The sequence below is a fragment of the Xiphophorus couchianus genome, chromosome 24, assembly GCF_001444195.1.
Source record: "Xiphophorus couchianus chromosome 24, X_couchianus-1.0, whole genome shotgun sequence".
Classification (NCBI taxonomy): Eukaryota; Metazoa; Chordata; class Actinopteri; order Cyprinodontiformes; family Poeciliidae; genus Xiphophorus; species Xiphophorus couchianus.
Genome location: NC_040251.1, coordinates 3,070,858 through 3,089,609, shown reverse-complemented (window position 1 = coordinate 3,089,609; position 18,752 = coordinate 3,070,858). Strand labels below are relative to the sequence as shown.

The 18,752-nt window shown below is 41.2% G+C and overlaps 1 protein-coding gene and 1 long non-coding RNA gene across 2 annotated transcripts; one reads left to right on the top strand and one right to left on the bottom strand.

The window, feature by feature from the left end:
- Nucleotides 1–820: 820 nt before the first annotated feature.
- LOC114140729 (calcitonin gene-related peptide type 1 receptor-like) lies at nucleotides 821–11,600 on the top strand. Its single transcript, XM_028010885.1, has 14 exons — nucleotides 821–1,027; nucleotides 3,407–3,469; nucleotides 3,944–3,950; nucleotides 4,759–4,902; nucleotides 5,050–5,166; nucleotides 5,794–5,903; nucleotides 5,985–6,079; nucleotides 6,161–6,275; nucleotides 6,369–6,522; nucleotides 6,602–6,662; nucleotides 6,743–6,809; nucleotides 7,430–7,648; nucleotides 7,754–7,795; nucleotides 10,317–11,600. Exons 2-14 carry the CDS (start codon nucleotides 3,422–3,424, stop codon nucleotides 10,521–10,523), a joined length of 1,386 nt encoding a protein of 461 aa, XP_027866686.1. The 5' UTR covers nucleotides 821–1,027; nucleotides 3,407–3,421; the 3' UTR covers nucleotides 10,524–11,600.
- Nucleotides 3,405–10,325, bottom strand: LOC114140732 (uncharacterized). Its single transcript, XR_003594658.1, has 4 exons — nucleotides 9,575–10,325; nucleotides 9,289–9,337; nucleotides 8,206–8,840; nucleotides 3,405–3,502 (listed from the first exon to the last, which is right to left on the bottom strand). It is a non-coding gene; the product is annotated as an uncharacterized LOC114140732 (long non-coding RNA).
- Nucleotides 11,601–18,752: the final 7,152 nt, after the last annotated feature.

The window sequence follows — 18,752 nt, the reverse complement described above, 5'->3', positions numbered from 1 at the left end:
CAAATAAAATCGCTGCTTTAAAGCACTGATCCAAGCAGAGATTTGGTCTCCTTCCCTGCAGCGTTCAAGAAAACCGAGCCTCCCGTCTAAAACAGATCAGATCAGGTCAGTAGAGAGAGCACTTTTAATGATATAAAACTTACTGACTTAGGACTTTATTATAAGGGAATGTTTTGGTCACCAAACATCTACAAGAGATTTTTTTTCCCCCCTCATTTGCTCAGGAGAAAGACTAAATCTAGTTCCCTGAAAAAAAGGTCTAATCTGATAAGTTATCACTTCAATAAGTTTTAATATCCTAATGAATGTAAAAGAACAAAATATATTTCTTTTCAAGTTTTCTCAAACCATCAAACCTGGTTGATATTCTTGATCATAAAAGGAAACTCAATTCTCAGGAGTAAAATCAACACATCAACTCATTAACATGGAAGAGCGAAATACTAGCTCCACTTGAGTTCACTGAATTAAATGGAACCATTAACTAAACTTTTTTAAAACTACATGTTTAGGATCATATTACATTGCTTCAAGCTTCAATCTGCTACAAACATTTTCTCTATTTCAGTTCAATTAGAAAGCGTTGTAGTGTAGATCATTCCTGCTTTTCCTATTTTGTTCAAGCTGAAGAAAATACAAAGTATAAAAATAAACACTTGAGGAAAATAGCTTTATTTCCAAACTGCTGTCTTTATTTCCTGGGCCGTTTGTTTTGGGGTGAGAAATTACAACGTGTTGATTTGGAACATACAAACCTACAAACCATACTACCCACCAAACCTGAACTGGAGGAGGTGGAGAGAATGAATGTTCTGCCTCCTAGGACGGCCCTCTGATGTCACACGCGGCTTCGGTAGGTTGTGAGGGGCTCGGCTCGGCTCAGTGAACCTCTGCTGCGCCGCGCACACGCTGGACCGCCAAGGCCGAGTAAAAAAACAATAATAATAATTACATTAAAAGGTATTTCTCTCCAAATTAAGGATTACTCTTTGCTCTGGCAAGACTTTTTCCTTTCTCTTCTGCCAAGGTAAGACGATCCTTTAAACAAACAGCTAGTTCATTCTGTTTTCTAAGCTGAACTGAACAGTCTGACGCATGTGAAAAGGAGGGAGATGAAAGTTTTATTGTTCCAGCTGTTTTCTGGTAACCTGTGCGTTATTTTTTTTGTCACACTTAACAAGCAAAACATGAGTTATTGTTGAAGAGACCGGCTTCGACATTTCGCTGAGGGTCATTTTGTGTCTACAACAAAACTATTTCCGTGACATAAAGTAGAGTATGCAACAAGCAAAGTGGATTTGGAGGATGACTTTATGAGTTTCATGGAGTTGGATCTTCATATTCATTCATGAGGAATCAAGTGTTTCACATTGTTTTCCTGTTCAGCAACTTGCACAGATTCCTGTTTGATTAGGGCTTATCTATAACAACATTGTTGTAATGTCACTTGTTGTCCTTTCTTGTGGTTTTACATGTTATGAAAAATGAAGCCCTTTATGTTATGGAAACACGGTTGAAGCTCTAGAAAAAAAGAGATTTTTCAGAAGGTGGGATGCTTAGGTATTAATAATTAGTCAGTTGATGAAATTAATCCATGGCATGCATCCTGACACAAAATTCAATGTCTGAGGTCAAAACAGGGAAAATCCCATTTCATATACAGATGGATTCCACCTGCATGGACACACATTTCAGCCTTTTTAAGTTGGATATCCTGATTTATTCCTCTCCATAATTTTTTGTCCCACGATAAATTTTGGGGGGGAAAAATTAAACACAAAAACAAAACTGTTCTTTTCTCCCATTTTTAAAGGAGGCACCATTATGCCTCCTTTAACAACATAGAACATTATAAAACATGCTAATTTCTTTGAATATACAAACTTAATCTCAGATATTTCATCAGTTCTGAGCTCGTTAAGGAAAGCACCACTTAGTGCATAATTAGCTGCTGCTGGCTCACTCCGTGTTTACATCGACTCCTCTCCAATCTCTGTGTCTGCAGATTTGGGACAAACAATAGGAACAGAACCTTCCTTCTGTCCAAGTATTCCAGTAAACGCTTTGTCGGTCGTTCTCAGACGAATCCTCCCGAAACTGATCTGCACAAACTACATCGTTCTTTGGCGATATCGCGGGGACGATGGAAGCAAAGAGAAAATGAAGCCACGCGGCTCCGCTCTCTGTGACCGGATGCCTGTGTGCAGAGACAAGTTCACGTTTTTGAATGAAGTGATCAGAGCTCCGCTTGGGTTGCCAGGTTTAGGGGCTTGACTTTTCTTGGGGTTGCTAGGTAAAATAAATTGCCACGACTATTTAGTTTACTTTTTGAAGAGGGTGATTTTGCAGAGACCAGCAGAACGGCTGGCTGTTTAAAATGATTCTACAAGCAGGAGATACTCTTATCTCCACGCAAATTATTAATTTTGCATAATAGTGGACCTCTAACTAACTACGCTCAGAAAAGTCAACCAATCCACAAAATATTCTTTTGAGCCCAAAAAACTACTCATCAAATATATCTAATTCCCAGAAACATTTTCCACAGTATTCTACAAACAATACTAATACATTATTTCACACAACTGTGAATAAAACCTAACTTGTGCATCCCAGTTCTCCACCAGGATTTCATGGAAAAATACCGTAGCCATGGCCTTAAAGAAGGAATAGTTACATCAGCGATGCATCCTTCTTTAATTACGTCTCACCCGGTGTTTAACACATGTAGACAAGTTTCCCTCAGCTGCGCTACAGCGTGAAACCCTGCCGATATAAAATAATAAAACTATTTAATGAACCTGTCTGACGTCTGCTTTATGACGGCTTCCCAGACGGTTTTCTGTTTACGACGTCCGCTGTAGTCGACGGTGCTCCCATTACGTTTTACATGCTCGGTGTTTTGACTAAACGTCCAGTTAAACTTGCTCAGCAGGCATAACGCTCCGCGCGGGAAGGAAGTGGAGGGGAACGGAGGAAGCAAAGGTTAAATCCGTGACCCCGACATCCAGAACAAAACAAAACAGTCCACAGCTCCTTTTACATATTTAAAGTAAACACGGCTCCGCTTGCTCTGTCTACGTGATTCCTGATGAAGATACATTTGATCTGTTGTGGTTTCCAGCAGCTGGACAATACAGACGTAGAAAATATACAACACCGTTATTCGTGTTGCCACAAATGGAGCTTGTGCCGACACGCTGGATCGAGCCAGTAGCTGCTCAGGAAGAACTTTTATTTGCAAACTCCAGGGACAAACTATTTGCTAAAGTGTGGACATTTTTATCTGTTCCTCTAGATCCACTAAAAATAACCCCAAAAGAAGCTAGGTGGTGGGGAAACCTAATTTTATAATAGCTGTATCGGTTTGGAGTGGTAAATCACTTTTCTTTTTCTCTTTCCTCAGAGGATCGGAGCGCAGATGGATCTGAGCCGCATCGTGTTGCTGCTGGCGCTCCTCTCCTTCTCCTTTATCGTTTCCCAAGAAACGTCAAAAAGTGATCTGGTGAAAACATAAATAAATAAATTCTTGTATAATACTATTTCTACAACAATAAGAGAAAAATGAATCAGATTTTTGATACGTTTTCTAAATAGTATGCATTATTTATCTAAAATCTTTTCATCTAAACAACTAAACGCTTAAATTACTTTAGTCAGATCCTGTTGAAACGGAAAATGTCCTGCAAACCGCATTTCTTTAAATGCAAAGACAACTGTTAAATGTTTCACGATACCTTCGTGCTAACATGGTGTCTGAGGTCAGAGGCTTCTGCAAATTTGCTGTAATACAGACTGCTACGGGAAACATTTCCTGCCTGCAGCCATCGCCATCTACATCGACTCTGAGAAAATTTTCTATTAATATTATGCAAGCTTAGAGGACAAACGCTGCGACAATCATGTCTGAACATCTCAACTTTTTTGTCAGACAATAGTGATAGAGGTACAGACTAGCTTCACGTCTCTACCTCGTATCACTAGTGTTTTAGATTCTTCTGAAATTTGCTTTGAATGTGAAAAACGGTAAATGCAAGACTCTTCACTTCACGTTTTTCTATTTCATTACAGCGGTACGGGGGACTCCTGTGGGTTAGGGACCACGGCCGCCAGCAATTCATCTGCTGAATATGACGATACTTGATTTAGCAGAATAGATCAAGATCTGCATCTATAACAGAAACTTTACTTGTTTTGGCCACTATATTTTTGTACCCAAAATTAGGTCGTTAAGATTCCTGAACATAATCAATTATATCTATAAAAAGTCATTAAACAACTCAAGTAACATCAATTTAGGGCACTGGTTCCCAAAGATGTTCTGCCCGCCCCCTAAAAACAAAATACAAAAAAAATTCTACTGGTCTACATGGTTCAACCAGACAGAAACCTAAACACATATTTTGTTTTCTAACTCCACTGAAGTTTATTTCACACTTCAGGTTGCAACAAAACAAACTGCAAACCATCTTTACAGTGAAACACTTTTGTGTAACGTTTTTTTTTTTTTTTTTTTACCTTTTCTTTCATCTATAGAGCTTCTTACGCCCCCACTGGGGTCGGGGGTCGCACCTCACACTTTGGGAACCACTGATCTAGGGATGCACAAGTTCAGCCTCTATTCTGAATGCATTTTGTTTAAATTTTTTTTTAGGAGTCATAGGTTTGCAGAAGTGCCGAGTTCAAAGTGAAAAGATTAGGTTGTGTGGCGTTATCCAGACATTTTGTTTTAACGTATCCGTTTCCTTTAATCGTAGCTGTCGGTCGAGGCGACGACCGACGGCGACAGGGGCAACGGGACTCACGTGAGCCTCCAGTGGCTGCGCCAGCGGATCGCTGTGTCCCAGTTCCGGTGCTTCCAAAGGATTACGAGAGGATCTGATCGCAAAATTACCAGTAATGGTGAGGGATGGAAACGCTGCGCTTGGGAAGGCGTCGTGTTTAAAAAGCCTCTTCAATAAGAGACGACTTTCTAAAGGAACGCACTCGTACATTATTGTGAAAAATTGACATTTTAAACTACGCCTTTTTTCCTTTTTTTTTTATTAGGCACAGCAATAAATCACTGCAATGCTACATGGGATGGATGGCTGTGCTGGGGAGACACTGAACCTGGAGCGACAGAGCAAAACTGTCCAGACTACTTTGATGATTTTGACACACGAGGTGAATTTCTCTGGTCCTGTAGGAAACGCACATTTTCAGATTGAGAGAAAGTTATGAAAAATTAAGAATAATGCGAGACTAATCAATTAGTAAACGGCTTCAACACTGTTAATTTTTTCTTCTGCATGTGCGTGCTGCCTGCCTTGTTTTTGTGTTGTAAAATGTCAAAAGTTGCCAGGAAATTCAATCGTACGAAATTTAGCAGTATGACATGTACAGTACTTGCCAATAACGACAAACACAACTATGCTCAAGAGTCTCAAAATAAAAATCCTATAACTTTGTTACATCCTAATTAAGTATTCTACTATTGGCTTGGACTTATGCCAACAGTAGAAGCTACACATGATCCAGTATTTATACAGGAAACATTTCTTGAAGCTCCTGTATTTACAAAAAAGACTCCAAAAAATACAAAACAATTATACAATCTAAACCCTATTCATCTTCCAATCTTTCAATTACACATAATTATCGATTGGTATTTTACATTGTCCTGCAAACTTTACACATTTCTTAACTCGTAAACAAGACGGGCCGCTGGATGAGCGGGGCCAACCTTTCTGGGGTAAAACTTGTCGTATGCCGTCAACGAGTGAAAAAGTTGTGTAATACTTTTTTGCGCAGCAATAGCAGTAAAAGTCTGCACAGAGACCGGCGAGTGGGCGCGACACCCAGATAGCAACAGAACGTGGACGGACTACACCAGCTGCAAACCCGACAAAACAAACTGGACGGTAAGAAACGCACACGCAAGCACTCGCGCCCAGACAGTGAGCCGAGTGTGACTACGTTAATGTGACCCCACATTCTTTCAGCTTACGGCAATGATCCACTTCTACTTGATCTTGATCGGTCATGGACTGTCGCTCGTATCGCTCCTCGTTTCCTTAGGAATCTTCTTCTATTTCAAGTAAGTTGCCTTAAATCGGGAGTAAACTCATCATTCGCTCATGATAAAATGTCCCTAAATTCTCCTTTCTGGTTTCCTCAGAACTTTGAGCTGCGAGAGGATAACTCTTCACAAAAATCTTTTCCTTTCCTTTGTCTTAAACTCAGTGATTACTCTGACATGGTTCTGCATAAATAAGGATTCGCTGAGCAGCCAGGTCAGACAGATTTCTGCCTTGCGATCAAACAAAAACGCGGTTGTTTGTCGAGCGCGCGGCGGTAATGGAGTTTCTGGGTCTCTTTCTGAACAGGGCAGCTGCAAGATTCTCGCGTTCATTCACATGTACATCATGAGCTGCAACTACTTCTGGATGCTGTGCGAGGGCATTTATCTACACACTCTGATTGTCGTGGCGGTGTTCGCCGAGAAGCAGCATCTCATGTGGTATTATCTTCTCGGATGGGGTTAGTAAAGAAGAGCTTTGCTTAAAAACAAAAACAAAGAAATAAAACTGCATGTTGCTAAAGTTCAAACGTTCCACAGGTTTCCCCCTTGTGCCGGCTGTTATATATTCAATAGCACGCACCTGCTACTACGACGACAAGTGAGTTTTCACGATTTGCGCCGGCGCATAAAGTATTAGATGTCGAGTGTTTTGTTAACGTCTGTACCGTGCGTTTGCAGATGCTGGGTCAGTTCGGCTACGTCCCTGCTGTACATTATCCACGCTCCCATCTGCGCGGCGTTAGTGGTGAGAGTTTTTATTGGATAAGCCAAAAGAAGAGGTTTTGTTTTTTCTTTTTCCTTAAAGCTGATTTTTTTTTTTTTTAGCATTTTCCTTCTGATGTGTAAAAAGCTTTAAAGATGCGATATGTAACGTTTATAAAGCATATGTTTTTTGAGATATTTCTTAAACGTGTCACTATGTCATGATGTAGCAAAACAAGCTACTCAAAGAGCTCTGCCTGTATTCATACAGCTACTGTAATAACTGTGGTAATGCAAAGAGCTCCAGTAACTTATTTCAACAGATATCTGTACAAACAAGAGTGGGCACTTGCATTATTATGCACTTTTTAAAAACTTTTTTTATAAATCCCTCAAAACCACTATATTGGGATCAATCGCCCAGGCCCTTGTAGGTTCAAAAAATTTTTTTAACCATTACTAATAAGCACCTTCATTTAAAAAGTGCATTTTGTGTTTACTGGACTAATATTTATCTTATGTGTGACAAACATAACACAAGCAGGAAATCATAAAACACACCACTCTACTATTGTGATAGTCTAACGTGGCAGGTATACAAACTGAACTACGTCTCTATATTGATGTATTTCTAATGTCGTATCTGAATTTCCTTATTGACAGGTGAATTTCTTCTTCCTTCTCAACATCATTCGGGTCATCATCACCAAACTGCGCGTCACGCATCAGGCTGAATCCAGCCTGTACATGAGGGCGGTGAGGGCCACCCTCATCCTCATCCCCCTGCTGGGCATCCAGTACGTCCTGCTGGCGTACCAACCCCACAGCCACTGGATCTCGGAGATTTACTTATACATCATGAACATCCTCATGCATTACCAGGTCGGCGCCGACAGAACACGCTAGATTGTTTTACGTTTTGTATCATAAAGTATGACTTGATATCATCTAGTATTATTTTAATCTCGTCTTTCTATTGACATTTAGGGTCTCTTGGTTTCTACGATATTCTGCTTCTTCAACGGGGAGGTGAGTAGTGACCTTAACTCCAAAACATACTCTCTATTTTATATTTTTGGGTTTTTTTCAGTTTAGGCGCTACAATTAATTCAGTTCTAATTAAACCTAACCAAATCCACTCTGTAACACTTTTAAAATCTTAAACAGCCTACTTTTATTAGGCAGTTTTAAAGTCCGGCTGAAATAAGGAGTTTCGTAATCATTTCTGATGCTTTTGCCTACACTCCCAATTATTTCTATTGTATTCATTTCTCTAACTGCTAATCTGTTTTTCTTCCTTTGAACTTTTTTGGGGACATTTTCTATTACAAGTCACTGTCAATTCAAAGTGTCTTTGCATGCTAGCTCTCTCACACACAAACACACACCGCCCTTGCTCCGACATACCTCATACACAGAACATTTCGGCTGCCTCTTACCTTCTGCCTCAGTAGCTGATCTGGCCTCGTGTTTCTCTCCTTAGTCCTTCTCCCGCAATGAATCCTCCTCCATATCTAATTCGTCTCATTTCTCCCGTCGTCCACCTCCTAGCAATCGGAAACACATCGGTAGGTGTGGCACGTTTTGCAGGCTTTTTAGTACTTGTTTTTTTCCTTGCGCTTTTGTGGTTTATCCATTTCCACTCGCTTCTCCTCAACTCTGGTCAGCTCAGCTGGCAAAAATTCTATGACAGGAAGAGACGGGCTGTGAGATCTTTTTGGATTAGCCCGATGTTAGAAGCAAACAATGGCCAGTCCAGGAAAATTTTTAATGGCATGCTTTTTTGTGGTTAAATCATGACCACCCCTGACCAGACGTCCATTAGAGGTCCAGCAGTGGCTTCGCGTGAGACTTTTCCATTCCAATAAATGGAAAAGTTTGCGTGGGGTTGAGATCAATCGGGTTTTTTTCTGGGAATGGCAAGATCATTTGCTGATGTCAAAATCGTGGCGCAGGGAAGCGTCGCCGTTTGAGGATTCTCGTCGCTTTGGTTGGTGGGGAGTGGACTCTGTCAAGCTGAGGATTCTGGATCACACACACACCCGTGACACCACTGACTAAAAGTGGGACAAGACTGAGAAAACAAAATGAAAATAAAATTACAAACCATAAACCTAAATATTTACTCATATTTATTTATTGACATTAAATAAACCCCCAAAGGGTGCATCTTTTGGGTGCACCCTGTTAACTCCGTTCTAAACCAAGACAGAAAAACAGACATTCAACTTAGTATTTCTATTAATCCATAAATTAGCTTTCGGTATATTTGACATCGACTTACTCATACTTGCCATAAAACCTTTGCAGCAATTTCACTGTATTATCAATCCAATTTTTGTAACTTGCACAATTTTTTTTTTTTTACCAAAAACAATATGATAAACATTAAATTTGACCCAACACTCAATTAAAGTATGCATTTGAACAATTGAAATTATTCAGACAAATGCTAACATTCAACAACAATGTGCTAAACAAAATTAAAACCTAAGCAAAAGACATACAATATGCTCACCGACCTCAATGCGACACGATGGGGACAACGGTACGGTGTCTCTCAGTCAAAACCTGTGGGGTACAAGATAACATAACAAGGCATGTTGTTAGGCTTTAACCACAGTCATGTGACATTTAACAGTGGATAAAGTAAACATATACTATATTTTAGAAATGACCTTCAGCTGAAAGCAGAACGACATGAACTTTCAGGGAACCAATAGCAATTAAGAGCTAGCGAGGCTAGCTAGCGAGGTAGCTCCAACAGTGATCTTTAAAGTCGGCAAAACACTCAACCTTCAAACTCACTTGAACCAATTGCAGCTCGGAAGTCGGCTGATAAACAGCAAAACTATCGACACGACGATTTGTTACAAGTTTATGTCCAGTACTTTTTCCGCCTTAAACTGCAAAAATTCTCACGCTAAACAGTTTAGCCGCTTCTTCTTCTTCTTCTTGAGTTTCATTGGTGATTGGAAAAAACGGTAGGTTTGCACTACCGCCACCAAGCGGTAAGGATTGTAGATAGCATGACAAAAGAAAAAGAGAAAAAAAAAAAACAACTTGCAGTGTTTTAAAAACCCCCAAAAACAAATATAGCCCGATGTCATCTGCTTTCTGAATAATAACAGTACTATCAGCAAATGCCCAACGCAATGAACTTAGTGGATTTGTCCACAATCACTAATTCCAAAACCAAAATCGTTTCAATTTTGTTTAGTTTACTCTATTGCTGGTTTGAGTGAGTTAATAAATATAGGTAGCCAGTACAATCTGAAGAAGTAATAATTCGGCAGATAAAAGCAGAAATGATGACTTCTGTAAAAAGGATGTGATGGAAGAGGGATCTCTGCTTTGAAACAGAAACAATATTTTTACTGGTTAGAAATCTGGTGAACATAATGTGCCATACAGTAAAACCTTTTCCACGAAAACTTGCTTTGCCGTTTTTTAAAAAAAAACAACATGTGTCACAATTTAAGTTGACTTGTTTTGTGTCGAGTCAAACGAGAGGAACTGTGAACGGCGTGCGCTCTTTTCCTCCCTCCAGGTCCAGACTGTCCTCAGGAGACAGTGGAATCTTCTGCGGATGCAGTCTGCCGGCACGTTTGCCAACCCCGAGTTCTTCCGTTCGGCGTACTACGTGGCGTCGTCGCTCACCGAAGTCCATCGCTGCTACAGCATCGAGAGCCACACCGAGCACATGAACGGCAAGAGCTACTCTGACATATTCAGATCGGAAGGCCCTTACGTGTAAGAAACGAGGTTCGACTGAATCTTTTATGAACGGACATGCAAAAAAACAACAACAACAAAACAAAAAAAGGTTAAGAGAGCAGTTTGGATTCTCTTCTTTACATATTTCACCAGACTTGACTTTGCAGTATCAACTCTTAGTGTTGCAAACATTGAGGCAAAACAGGACCAAGAAACAGTGATTGTTTTCACTCTACTGTATCCTATTTATGTGGGAGATTAGTGCAAAGTTGAGGTAAATGTCAAAACAAAGAAAATGGCAACCGAGTGGATTTTCTCATGTCACTCTATGTGGCATTTCTACATGAATAATTGGACAAAGCTAAACTTAAGATGTTGCTGAATTTTTTTAATGTTTCATTCCATTGGGCACTGTTTGCATTTCATGCATTTGATTTGGTTTAATTGTATTGTCATTCATGTATGCAATTCTAAATGCTGGAGAAACGACAGAAGCACACTGTATTGCAGTGTGTTTGTACAACGTCTGATTGAAACTGTTTCGAGGAAACTCTTTGAGGCACAATCTGTCACATAAACTGTTTTTCTGCTTTCAACCCGAGATGCTCGTAGTCTGTATTTTGGAGTGGCCTCGGCAGTCGAACGCTAAAGCTTATTGGTTTTGGTTCCGACTCCAAATCTCTCGAGAGTTTGCCGATTGTTCTACTGTGAGACGAATGACTACTGTCAGCAACGCAGTGAATTTCTCTTCATATATTACAAGAGAGTTTTGTATGGTTAAAATTCTCCAATGAAGCTTAGACCCTAAAACAGCGGTAACTGATAATTCACTGAATGTGCGCATAGTCGAAAATAAGCCCAGCTATAACAGGTGACGTAATGTTAGAATGTCCTTTACTCATGTTTTGACTCTTTCTCAATGTCTTCCTGTGAAAATACCTTTTTTTTGGTCACAAAACGCTAAAATTGTTATATTTCCGTATTTAATCAAGCTCACCTTGTTTAGTCAGGTCATGTTGTTAAAGCAACCGTTTTTATCTAATAGTATTTAAACTACCAAGAGATTTTGTTCCTACTGAAGTAATAATACTGTAAATAAAGACTTGTTGATTTAAAACCATGTTGACTTTCTTTTTGCAGCTCCCCCACCCCCTCTTTCTCTTACCCCCATTTTCTTTCCTAAAGAACAAAAAAAGAACAAATCACTTTGTTGCCTTTCCCACATATCTAATTGAGGGAGGAATTTCCTCGTCTGACCTCAGAAAATATTTCTCGCTCTAATGAATATTGTTTCCAGACAAAGCAGGGCGGGTTACCGTCTGTTCCGTGTCCAGAAGGCATGCGAGTGCAAACGGGTACAATTAGGAAGTCCCGCAGGAAAAGTCCTCCATCTATACTTTTGTGCCATCGTTTGTCGAGTTCGATCCGTAGAGAGGCTGGTACAACTCTGGACCTGTCTCTTCCGAGACACGGCCTGATCGAAAGCACATGTGCAGCTGTAAGACTTTCTATATACATGCCTTTCAATTCCAGATAGGACTCTGGTTTCTGTGATTGTTGGAAACAACAATTATGAAACCATCATGCTCTTTTTTTTGTTGTTGTTTTGTTTTGTTTCCCCTTGCAGCTGCATGACAGATGGTTTAGTATCCCGTAAAATTTGACGGCAAATATTCCCCGTTTTATTGGGGGAGGAAGCAGAAAAGTGGCGATTCAAGAATTGGAAGGATCCGGGCTGTACTTTGCATTTTGCTGTTTATCAATCACAACCCCGTCTGATGATGGAAATCGGAGCTGTGGATGCATTGCAGGCTTCCTGTTTCTAAGAATACCATCGCCATTGAACTCTTGATCCATCCATTCTTGTGTACTGGTAGCAGACGCTTCCTCAGCTCCGTGACTAAAGCTTGTTTACTGCCTTCACTTCCCTCACTTCCACCGGGGCCTGAATGGTTTCACTGGAGCTCTCGTTCCCCGGGCGGCTTTCCAGAAGCCCGGTTGGTAGAAATTCGGCGAATTTCTCAAGGACGTTTCCACAGGACGCGAGAGAATAAAGCCAGAGAAGAGAACTGCAGACGGAGCAAAATCGACGCCAAAATAAGCTCTGTTTGTAGCAGCTGCGCTACAGCTGATCGCAAACAATTGAGTTAGATTTAAAGTAAACTTCAGTTGTTATAAAAATGCTGCACATCTCAAATATGACTTCAAAGAAATTTGACTTTGTCATTTCACGCCTTGAAATTGGGCCTCTGTCTCTTTAAAAACTTGTGCTCTTTCTGAAGCTCCGCCTTCAGGAAGTCATCACAACTTGGCTCCTCTATAAACCTTTTCAGAAAGCTTTCTTTTTACCAGCATCACACAGAGAAGTAGCTCCGATACTGAGCTCAGCAGATGTTCCATGTGTTTGCTAATTGCTGCTGGCTAGTCTGAAGGAGCTGAGTGGGGGAATCGCACAGGTGGAATGAAACATGAATGAAAGACTCGAGGAAGCGCTCCAGGTAAAAACATGATGTAAAGCTCGAAAAGGTCGATTTAAAAAATTTGGTGTGTGAATATTTCAGCATGGAACATCTTGACTTGGCAAAATCTGTCCACTCTGTCAGATTGCAAAGATGTTTACAGCTTTCTTCAAAGATTTGGGCTTCAATTTGGCTAAAACTGTAACCTTCTTCTGGTGGAGATCTTCTTTTATTGATTTTCTCCAAAGCCTCTTTCCCAGCTGAATAAAGACAGTAAGCAAACCAAAAACTCCCCAAGTCTGTCTCATTAAAAGTCATTTAGGTATGACATAACTTGTGGGTTTTCCCATTAAGGTTTAAGACAGTCATCCAGTTACATTTGCAAGTTGATTTCAGCTTTATTATTAAATATCCTCCTGCCTCTAGTTTGCCCCACAAAGCACTTTTATATAATATACTCAAAACTCTGACTGGCTCTATAAATTTCATATAAAACAAATGCCAAAAATTATAATTTGTTTGCTCTACACTTCTTTTCTGCTGATGTCAATTTCAATTCCAAGGTGAACCTCAGACAAAAAGTCATCCCCATCTGTACGGTTGGACTTTTCCATTCTAAAGAAGGAAACTCCCACTTTCCGACTGGCCGTCGTTGGAAAACGAACGTCAGATACGCAAGATGCGATGGACTTTATCTTTCTTTGGGTGGTATGCTAGGAATGCATGTTCTTCGACGGAAGCTACGTAATGTAACTTTTGTATTGCAAATGTCAGACTTGTGGAAAAACAGACAATTTAAGGATTTTCATTTTCAGGGAAGATGTGACACAAGTTGGAGACAATTGTGTCCAGTAATTCCAGTTCATTAGAACCTTTCTGGTAAATACAATATTTTACATATTTTATCCACACATCTGCCTCACAGCACACTCGGGGCTTCTTGTTTATGGGGATCTCTCACTCTTGAGAACAATGAAATGAGCTTGAGGGTGTGGAGGAGGCAGCAACTGTTCGGGCTTAGCAATGTGGCCTGGCCGCATGGATGGTGTAACCCGGCCAGGGTGGGTCTGAGAGAAAGTCTGCTACTCACTACACAGCCCTTTCAGACCACAAAGAAGTCATAATTTATGTGAGTGGCTGGTGATGTCAACGCTTGGTTGTCGACTGTGGCGGTTTCCGAAAGAGCGTCGTGATCCAACGTGGGAATATGTCACACGGAGGGGTCACATCCAAAGGGGTAGAAGGAAGGACTTTTAGATAAAACAATCACATACATGTTAAAATGTGTTTACAGAAATGATGCAGACTTTCTAAGGACCATGCTTTCCTTTGAGCATCTATTGCATTTTCACTCAGTTTTGGGCCAGGCTCTTAGCATTTTCAGAGGAGCCGAGCAAAAAACTATTACCGACTTGGATTTTTGACACTTTGACAGCCTATTAGAAAGACAATTTGTTAACATTTCTGTGGCAGAGTACAAAAGTTCCATCCATCCATCTTTCTTATGCTTATTCGGGGGCAGGTCGCAGGGTGATAGCCAAACTAGGGAGGTCCAGACTTCTTTCTCCCCAGCTACTTGGGTCAGCTACTCTGGGGGAATCCCAAGGCATTCCCAGGCCAGCCAAAAAACATAGTCCCGCCAATGTGTTCTGGGTTTTCCTTTGGTTTTCCTGGTGGGAGTTGCCACCAGGAGGGAGGCGTCCAGGAAGCATAGTAACTAGATATCCGAGCCAACTCAGCTGACTCCTCTCAACATGGAGAGTTGAGAGTCCTCTGAGTCCCTTTCAGATGACCGAAAGGACTCAGGAAAAGTCCAGACATTGGAAAGTGGAAAAGCTGGAGAAATTAGCTTTTCTCCGTAGACTCTCTGGTCCAGACACCCTACGGAGAAAATTAATTTCGGTTGCTTGTAGCCGCAATCTTGTTTCTTTGGTCATGACCCAAAGACCGTGACCATAGAGAAGGGTAGGAATGTAAATCAAGAGCTTCGCCTTTTGACCCAGCTCTCTTCTCTCCACGACAGACCGGTACAGCGCCCAGCTTCACTGCAAATGCTGCACCAATCTGCTTATCAAGCTCCCACTCCATTTTTTCCCATTTGTGAACAAGATCCAGAGATAAGTAAAACATTACCTCTAGCCCGACTCAGAGAGTCTTTACCAACTCAAGACCAAGGTCTTAGATTTGGAGGCACTGATCCTCTTTCCGCCTCTTACTCCCCAGAGTACTCCCCAAGGAGTCCACGACGGACACAATGGAACGCCTTCTTCGAGTCCAGAAAGGACATGTAGACTGGTTGAGCGAACTACCACGTAGTCTCCAGAACTCTGCTGAGGATATAGAGCTGGTCCACTGTTCCACAGCCAGGATGAAAACCACCCTGCTTTTCTTGAATCCAAGGCTTGACTATCCAACGGACTTTCAAACCGCTGGATTGACCTTACTGAGGACGCTTAAGAGTGTCCCATCCCAGTCTGCCGGTCCAGGGAAACTGTCCCCGATGTCCACACAACATTGCAGAGTTGTGTCAGCCATCACTATCCAGAGCCATAAGGAACTCCGGGCAAAACACGAGTGCAAAAGTTACTAAAGAATAATGAGCAACCTTCAGAAATTTTAATTTTAGCACCAACGGCGTGATTCTCACAGATTAACTCACCTTATATTTACTGATCAACTGATAAAAGATTTCTTAGGTCTTTCTCATCAGATATTTTCTGTTTTTACTATGTAGACATATTGAGAAATCTCCACTGTTTAATGCTTGACTGAATTAAAGAGGACATTTATCTGAACTGACTACAGAACATTACTTATCTGAGTGTTACTTCAACCTTTTCACCCTCAACTCAACCTGTACTTTAAGGTGCTGTTGCTGACAACAAAACTGGTATATACCACTCATCAAAATCATTACAAGTTTGGATGAGTGGCTTATCAACTAGTGCAGACTGGTTGCTTTACAAGCTGTTTTATTAAAGCTTATTTGTCTCAAAAAGCAGAGGGATGTCCGCCTCACCCCTCTCTTGTTTGACATGTTTTCAGGAGGATTATTCCAAGAGTATGACGTTTGACAGACTCTTGGAATAATCCTCCTAAAACATCTTAAACAATGAGCTCTTGTTCCAATCTTAAAGAGCCCAGTTCCTTCTGAACAGGGTGGTGGGCCCGAGTCCACTTGTATGAAGCTTACCGTTGCTCTCGTCTTCTGCACGGTCCTGCCAACAGGAACTCCCTCGCTCCTCTCCGAGTTTCCTGCAATTGTTCTCCCCGCTGCCACTCGGCTCAGACTCCTCCCAGGATCTGGGAGAAGGTGGGATGTGAAGCGGCCCATTTCCCCTTTGATCAGCTTCTGCTTTAGCAGACGCAGGAGGAGTATGTGTGAAAGGGAGAGGGGCAAAATGGTGTACATGTGTTGAAAGGCTGGGAAATTGTTTTTCTTACGTCATCTCAATTGAAAAAAAAAGGAAGACACCTTATATTGACCTTTCTTGCCTTTACCTCATACAATAAAATCGTTCCTATGAACTGAGCAGAAAGAAAACACCCTTACCTTTACCTTGGTTATTTATATGTAGCTGCCAGAGTTCAGTTCTAGTTTGCCAGTAACAAAGAAATGCCATGTAACAAGGTCTGGTGCTACAGAGGTTTGTTCATCCCCTGGCATCAACATGGGATTCACGTTTAAGTTTTGCCCTTCTTCTTAGGTGCATCACCCCCGCCCCCTCCCCGTCTCATCCTCACAATGCATCCCCACCAACCTGCGACACTAAACTTACACCCTGGCATTTAATTGAACAAGAATTACAATGTAGGTTGTAGATGCCTTTAGGCTCACAGAGAAGCCCTTGCAGGCCATGACGGCGCTCCGTCGGGACCGTCAGTGTATAGAATATATAGAAAAGAGAGTAATTTAATACAATTTGGTAAAAAAACTGTAATTCAACAAAATGTGGAAAAAGTGAAACACCGAATAAATTCCTGGAAGCACCGTCTATTTGAGGCTGCAGTGATTCTCATTTTTAAGCCATTTCAATGTGTTGCAATGAACAGTTTGGAGGATTTTTCTAGAGGTAGAAACACCTCAAAATAGCTCAGTCAGGGGACACCTCAATGACCTTTGAGGAGAAGAAGAAGACGATCGAGACGAGCAGTTGCACTGTCCGATCCCATCGTCTGGGCAAGCTCAAAGCAGGAGACAAACATAAACAGGAAAACTTGCAGGAATGAGCCGAGTTATGGGTAAGAAATCTTAACACGCTTTATCCCATTATTGGAAGAGGAAACAACCTCTGACTACTGAATCTGATCCTCGGCGCTGCTTCTCATGCCAGCGACAGCAACGCAGAGTTTGATGTTTTCTCGTGGTAGCTCTTTGTGTTCTTAAAGTGTTTTCAGAGGGGCAGCTGTGAGGGGAGGTTGCTGGGGGCAGAGGAAGGAAAAGGTGTAGCTGGGAAATATCATCGAGGCTCCTCGGGGAACGAGAGACACCCCAGTCAGGATCTGGGCGTTGCTGCTAAATCATATCACCGTCTCCTGGAGGGAGGCCCGTTCTCCTCTCAGAAACCAACACTTTTGAATAAACGCATCCAAGACGCAGGCCTTGAATGTAACGCTTGCCACTTTTTTGCTGTGTCAAGCTGCAAGTTAACGCCACTTCTTCCTTTCCAGGAGTCCCACAAGCAAGTTAAAGACCAGCACCCCCAGGTGCTTATTTCTGGTTATAACAATAACAACATGTGTTAGCTGTGTTAGCTTAACTTGGCTAAAATGTGTTTACCTGCATGGAGTTCAGAGACACACATGGATGACATCTGATGTGCATCTGAATTTGCTAATAGGAATGATCCCTTGTTTTGTTTTTGTTACTAAAAAACCATCAGTGTTTAATTTTCCAGCTTGTTAGCATGCTACCCATTACATTTAGCTTGCTAGGTGTCAACCATTTTAAAAGGCTGACAAGAAGCAGGTAGGTTGGCATGTCTACTGTGTTGTGGAGGGCAAAATCACCAAGGAAAACAAGACATTTTCTGGATAAAATAATCATATTTACTTTTAGCCAGTTTTTATTTAAAACGCGTGCATTTCATTCTGAAAAACTGTGCTCCCTGAAACGCAAGTTAGCTTTGGTAAAGTAGCATAAAACAGAAAAGCATAGTGCCAAAGAAAACATACTTTAAAGTAAACATTCCTCTGAAGATACGCCGAACCAATTAGCTAAGTTGATTTTTGGTATAAAAAATTAAGTTAATTTTTTCCCCTTCTCTTTCCTTCTCAACAACGGTCATTTTGGGGCTTTACATGAAGCCCTGCTATCTTTTTTTCAGATATTATTAACAATTCATCGAGTTATTAGAATAAAATTAGAGGGTGATTAAGGAAAATTTGAGAGCATGTGCAAAATAGAACAGAAGTGGATCCAAAACACACCAGTAGATCCACCAATAAGTGGCTGTGGGTTCACAATTGAAAGTCCTAGGCCTAGTCAAAGTCCAGATTTTGATCCCATTGTGTGATGACTTGCTCCTTCAAGCGTCTCAAAGTTCAAAGTGTGAAGTGGATCAAACTACGTAGTCCAAAAGGTGCAACTCTAGCAAGTATTAGGGTTGTTTCTCAGGTTTCCCATTATATGTGGAAGCAGGAAACAGACCCACAGAATAACAGAACCGCCAATGTACAATGCATGTTTCCCCGATATGCCTCCCAAACGAGTGTGTCCTTCACACTGCAGATGTAAAACTCTCGAAACCAGCTGCATCCAGCTGGACATTTTTACCTGCTTAATGTTCCACGAACGAAAATAGAAACGG

Coding starts and splice junctions, on each gene's coding strand:
- LOC114140729 (XM_028010885.1), top strand. CDS start 3,422: ATGGATCTGAGCCGCATCGTGTTGCTGCTGGCGCTCCTCTCCTTCTCC. Junction 6,080..6,160: donor GGAATCTTCTTCTATTTCAA/GTAAGTTGCCTT, acceptor TGGTTTCCTCAG/AACTTTGAGCTGCGAGAGGA. Junction 6,523..6,601: donor GTATTATCTTCTCGGATGGG/GTTAGTAAAGAA, acceptor AACGTTCCACAG/GTTTCCCCCTTGTGCCGGCT.